Below are 6,389 nucleotides of genomic sequence, written 5' to 3' on the forward strand. Positions count from 1 at the left end.
AATCCTTCTGCTGCAAGTGGAGACTCTACGTGATGTATTGTGGTCGCGAATGGAAAGTCTCTCTCTTGGCGTCTAGTTGTCCAGCCTAGCCCTGCAATTTTTAAGGCTTCGCTCCAAGCCGCGTCGGTTCTCACCAAGGCGCATTCCGGTTGCAAGGGAGGTCTAGTTGGTATCGCTTGCTTTGCATTTTTCACCTGATCTTGGCACGAGATCCATTCTTGGGCGCAGGCAGATGCTCTGGAAATAGTTCCTTCCACAGTGATGATTTTCCCTTCAAATTCGAGCTTATTCCGAGCTAACCATAGCTGCCATGTGATCCAAGGAGCCAAAGCTCCTGTAGAAACTCCAGTTGGTGGCAAACTCTTTCTTGAGCAGAAGCTACTCCAGTTGCTCCTTAAATCTATGGATCCACTGTACTCAATGCTTGGGGAGACAGGGGCTGATTCCCAAACCTGTCTAGCATAGGAGCAATGAAAGAGCAGATGATCAATAGATTCAGGCATATTACATCGTTTGCATTGTCCATCAGTGTTGATTCCCCTGGCTTTGAGAGCTTCGCTAACGGGTAATGCTCCATGAAGAGCTTTCCAGATGAACAACTTGATCTTCGGTGTTGTTTGAAGCTTCCAAACACTCTTCTTCCAATCGAAAGAACCATCCTCTATACTCCCTGCATCCTCTACACTTCGAGAGGAAAGGACTGCTTTGTATCCGGTTTTTGTCGAATAATCTCCTGTATCCGTGCTCAGCCAAGAGAGTTTATCCGGAGCCCCGGTTAAACTTGGCTTAATGGCTAGGATCCTCTGTTCCTCGAAAGGAAGCACTCGCTGGATCATATCAATATCCCACTCATTTCGGTCCGGGAGCATGAGATCCGACACTGTGAGCTGGGAGAATTCTCTCGGTGGTGGCCCCATAGGTCTCAGCTGTGTGGAGCAACTGAGCCATGGTTTTTCCCAGATGTTGATGCTGGAGCCATTGCCTACTTCCCAACCTGCAGAGTTGATGATGATATCGCAACCAATTAGAATCCCCCTCCATCCATGGGAGATTGCCGTTTTCTCTGAGCATTCCAAGAAGCTTTCGGAGTTGCAATACTTCCAAAACAGGACTCGGCCAAGTAGGGAGTTGGGACGATTGATGAGCCTCCAGCTTAGTTTTGCAAGGAACGCTTCATTAAAGCTCTGAACGTCTGTGAAGTTTAAACCTCCACTTTCCTTGGGTTGCACCAGCTTAGACCAAGCAATCCATGCCATCTTCTTGTCTCCCATGTTCGTGTCACACCAGAAGCGTGTTAACGCTGATTGAATTCTCTTACACAGAGATATCGGAAGTTGGAAACAAGACATAGCGTGTGACGGGATGGGGGATAACACACTTGTGAGCATAGTCATCTTCCCGGCTGTCGATAAGAAACGGTTTGACCACCCGCATGCCTTTTGCTTTATGCGGTCCACTAATGAGGAGAATAAGTCTCTCTTTTTCCTTCCGAACAGCTCCGAAAGCCCGAGATATTTTTCGATACCTCCCTCTTTTTGGATCGAGAGAGCGTCTTTGACAGCCATTTTTAGAGCTACCGGGGCGTGTCTAGAGAAATTGATCGAGGATTTTTCAGTGTTGATTGACTGTCCGGAAACCTCTTCATAGCGCTTCAATAACCGACATAGAGCCTCTCCACTTTCCTTGCTTGCTCGAAGGAAGAACATTGTGTCATCGGCGAAGAGGAGATGGTTGAGACGAGGACACACTCGTGCTACACGGACTCCTTTAAGGGTTCCGTCCTCTTGCGCTTTGTTACATAGACCCGAGAGAACCTCACTACACAAAATGAAGATGTATGGTGAGAGAGGGTCTCCTTGACGGATACCTCTACTCGGTGTGACTCTTCCTCTAGGCGAGCCGTTAATGAGGAAGGAGTAAGTAACTGTAGAGACACACTGCATGATCCAGTTGATCCACTTCGGATGAAAGCCGAAGCGCTGAAGTACCAATTTGATGAAGTCCCATTCGAGCCTATCATAGGCTTTACTCATGTCGGTTTTCACCGCCATGGCCACTCTCTTCTCAGCCTTTGACGTTTTAAGGTAGTGGAGGACCTCGTGAGTGATGAGAACATTGTTCGAAATTGCTCGTCCCTGTACAAAGGCGGACTGATTTTCTGAGATAATCTCGGAAAGGAGTGGTTGGAGGCGCTTGGTTAAGATCTTGGAGATGATCTTATAATAAACGTTGCAGAGAGCAATGAGCCTATACTCCGCCACTGTTTTAGGGCTGAGCACCTTCGGGATGAGCCGGATATGGGTCTCGTTAATCTTTTTCGGCAGTCTGTCCGTCTCGAAGAACTCCTGAATTTCCTGAACTATCTCAGTTCCAATGTTCTCCCAGTTTGTATGAAAGAAACTAGCCGAGAAACCATCAGGCCCGAGGGCTTTATCTGCATGGATGGAGAAGACAGCCGCCTTGATTTCCGATGCGGACGGTAGTCGGATAAGCTCGTCATTTGTTTCCGCCGAGATCATTGGAGACAGAGCGTAGTTGACAGTATCTGCTCTGTTTTCATCTATAGATGAGAATAGCTGCTGAAAGTAATTGACAATAACCTTCCCTATTTGATCCTCCTGGTACACAACCTCTCCTTCTTCGTTCTCGATCACCGAAAGAGCGTTGATTCTCTTACGGTTTTTTGCCACGGCGTGGAAATATCTGGTATTCATGTCTCCTAGGCTGAGCCAGAGCCAGAGCTTCCTGCTGCGTTGCCTCCAGTAGCTCTCTTCAGCGGCATAAGCTTCATCAAGTTCCTTTGTTATCTTTGTTATCAGCTCCGTGTAGTTTGCAGGGTCCGTTAAGGCCTGCTCGAGCTGGAACTTCTTCTCTTCTATAATCGCTATGCTATTCATGGTCTGCTGCTTACTCCATTCAATTAGAGTTGACCTGATGGCCGTGATTCTGTCATTGACAGTCCTGAAATCTCCATCCTTCCATGTCTTGCATACCAACTCCTTTACCTCCGGGTTGTTTTTCAGTCTTCGGTCATACCGGAAAAGACCTTGTTTCTTCTTCTTTTCGGGCTCGAAGAAAGAGATAAGAGGCTTGTGGTCTGATCCTTCATACGCAAGGTATTGGCATCTTGCTGTCGGAAACAGCTCTGCCCAATCGCTGTTAGCCACCGCACGGTCCAGGCGACATCGGACCAGATCATCCTCCCTCTGGCCCCGCCAAGATAGGAAATCTCCTGAGTGTGGTAGATCAAATAGATCTCCTTCCGAAAAGAACGTCCGCAAATCTGTGAAAGACCCCTCCGGTCTAGTAGCTCCACCATCTTTTTCTTCATTATTAAGTAGGTCGTTGAAATCACCTGTTAAGAACCAAGGTGCTTCTCGGGTACCGTTCAGCTCAAGCAAGCTGTTCCACAGATCCCTTCTTCGAGGTTTGTTTGTATCACCATAGATAAAAGAAGCATAGAACTTTTTCCCTTCAAATATGATACATGTTTTCATCTCTTTTAGACGTCGAGCTGTCCGGGGATTCCCCAACCCCTGACAGTTCCAGCTCGCCACTTTTAAGGAACGGGAGTAGATGGATTTTGAAAATCCATCCTACGCCGTCTTGATGACGCCGGTATCAGGTTGCATATGGGCTGATCCTCCGAGTTGGATTGAGACTCTGTTCTTCCTACCACCCCTCGGGAACCCCGTGATGAGGAAGGTTTTGACTTTGATTTTTGCGGGTTTCCTTGAGCACTGTCCTGGTTAAGTTTTCTTCTGGTGGCAGTTGGCTTATCTTGGTGAGTTTTCTTCTTTTTTGAAGTGGATCCTCTGATCAGCTTTGAACTTCCTTGCACTGTACGTTTGCCCGGTGGTCTTCCAGGCTTCCTCTTGCTCGCTTCTTTGATTACCTTTGGAGCTGGTTCTTGTGTAGGTGGGGCAATGGGTCCTAATCTGAGGGTAGCTGGCACTCTCTCCCCTGAGGGTTGCTGCTCCGGGCTTGTCACGGTGTCTGTAGGGGCTGTCATCTTTGCTTGAATCATAAGTGCAGCTGTCTCCTCCATTTCGCCTTTCTCCTCTGCCCTTCTCATACGTTCTCTGCGGGCAGCGCTCTCGGTTGGGTCGTTGCATTGGGTATATTGCATCATGGCCTCTCTAACTTCTCCCACTGCTGCATTAAAGACCTCCTTTGGGACCGAGGCTTGAATTTCTTCCAGGGGAATCCCCCTATTCTGATTGCTTCTTGACTGCCTTGGGGTTGACTCTTCTCGTGCAGATGTTAAGCTATCTCTATGTCTAGAGGTTTGCAAGCTGCGATCCCTGGATAAGTATCTATCCGATAGATCTCTCCGAAGGTCTCGTGGTCCAGAATTAACCTCACGATGGTGTAGATTAGTGTCCCGATGGTAGGAGGAACGGCTAGTTTGACTGTGATGATCTTCTCTTCCTCGTTTAGGGTCCTCGCTACGATACCTTCGAGAAACTGTATCTCGGCTGGAGCGCGATCTACGCCGAGCTTCCAATTCGTCTCTTGCATCCATTTGGCGTTCTCGCCGGTTAAAATCTTGCCTTCCCCTGTGTTCTGTAGTTTGCGCTGAGAAGTGGAAAATATTTGACCCTGAAACTTGATGCTTAGGGTGTGTTCCCCTTCTGTCTTGCTCTTCATTTCCCCTGCTAGCATCCTGAGCTTTAAGAGCTCTTGCTTCATGCTTTGCCTCCAAGCAGTCTTTTATGTCATGATCCAACCGGTAGCATTTATAGCAATGTCTGTCTAGTTTTTCATAGACAAAACTTGCTGTAACTTCATCACCATTCGCATACTCAATCACCGAAGTCTTTATCAATGGGAGAAGACCATTGATCTGCAATCTCATCCTTACTGTTGTAGAGGTGATTTCCGCCTTTTCAAAAATACCCAGGTCTTCCCCAAGCTTCTGGATTGTCTCCTCTGTCCATAGGTGAACAGGAATCCCTTGAACCTTAATCCAAAAAGGCAGGAGAGATGAGAAGTTTTTGGAGACTGTGGGTTCCCACCTCTGAACAATAACCATCCATCTTCCATAATAGTATGGTCTTTTTTCCAGGACCGTAAGTAGATCCTCTTCATTATCAAACTGAAACTGGAACATTCCGTTTCCTAGCTCAGATCCGACCGGTTTAGTATTTGCCTTCCAGAGATCGGTGAAAAAAGGAATCAGAGACCAGACTCGTTGCGCCGTCCTATTAGTAACTCGTCCTATGAGTGTTAGAGAGTGGCGGTGTAGGAGTTCAGCATTATCCGGGTCTTGGATTCTGATGCGAGCCGTTCTTGGGGCTTGAGAGGGGTCAGAAGCTATTTCTTTTCCTTTCTCCTCTCTCCTAAGTCGACCAGCCATCCTTTGTAATAAGTTGTGGAACCGCGGTAATAGTTACGGTAGTTCCGTTAGCAGACAGGATCCCCTGTTTCAGAAAGTTCTTTAGAGAAGCCGCTTTGAAGGCTTTAAATAGTTGCTGGTGGAATCAATCTTGAGAGCAATAACTTCTTGGTGGTTGAGGTTTAAATGCCAGATCTTCTACTAGTTTGCGGTAGAAGAGTATATATAAGGACCTCCTTAAGCACCTAGTAAGCTCTAAGCAGAGCTTCTATCTTCGAATCTACGTTTTGAGGAAATCCTCGTTGCAGCGACAAGCTTAGTGACAAGCTTCAACAAAGTTGGGGCCTGGGGGAAGGTCCATTACAGTGAGGGGCGTAGCTTTGAATTGATCGGACCGGTTGGAAATCTCCAGTGAACGAGTACCACGGCAAGGTTGCGTCTCCGGTCCGACCATGGTCGGGGGAAGAACCCGATGTGTAATAGACCAGAGCGTAGAGTTGCCCTGTGGTTATTCCAAAAGAGGGAAATAATTCGAAAAAAACTCTCTGTTGACTTCTGGACTAAAGCAGGTTTCTAGGAAAGAATATTCTTTGATCTATCGGGTAAAGACTGCTCTCGAGAAGGTCGTCTGGGAGAGAAAGAAAGAAGGACTATCTTGTTTTGTGTAACGTCGGATGGCTAGTTTACACATTCAAGTACTTATTGGACAGAAAGAAGAACTTAATTTGGTGCATTATACTTTCCATAAATCTATATTATCAAAAGAGAAGTACAAAAATAAAATAACCCTTAATTTTTCAATTTATTTACAAAGGCATACCACTGAAGTTGTTAATTAACCTAAATTTTAGGATCTTTTGTCTTTTCATCTTTAATTAATACATTTCCAAGATCAAATTCTAACTAAAATTTATGGCAACAATAATTAATAAACTTAGCTTTTATTATTCTTTGTCTTTTCCTATTTTATATATGTGTGTTTGAAAATAATTAATTCCATATTTACATTTCATAATTACATACATTATATGGTAATTATTTTACTAATTCC

The 6,389-nt window shown here is 45.9% G+C and overlaps 1 protein-coding gene across 1 annotated transcript; it reads right to left on the reverse strand.

Annotated features, from left to right (window-relative positions):
* Positions 1-3,559: 3,559 nt before the first annotated feature.
* Positions 3,560-5,359, reverse strand: LOC106321306. The gene has a single exon (XM_013759600.1). The coding sequence runs from the start codon at positions 5,357-5,359 to the stop codon at positions 3,560-3,562; it is 1,800 nt and encodes a 599-aa protein (XP_013615054.1).
* Positions 5,360-6,389: the final 1,030 nt, after the last annotated feature.

The sequence above is a fragment of the Brassica oleracea genome, unplaced genomic scaffold (genome assembly GCF_000695525.1).
Source record: "Brassica oleracea var. oleracea cultivar TO1000 unplaced genomic scaffold, BOL UnpScaffold01408, whole genome shotgun sequence".
Taxonomy (NCBI): domain Eukaryota; kingdom Viridiplantae; phylum Streptophyta; class Magnoliopsida; order Brassicales; family Brassicaceae; genus Brassica; species Brassica oleracea.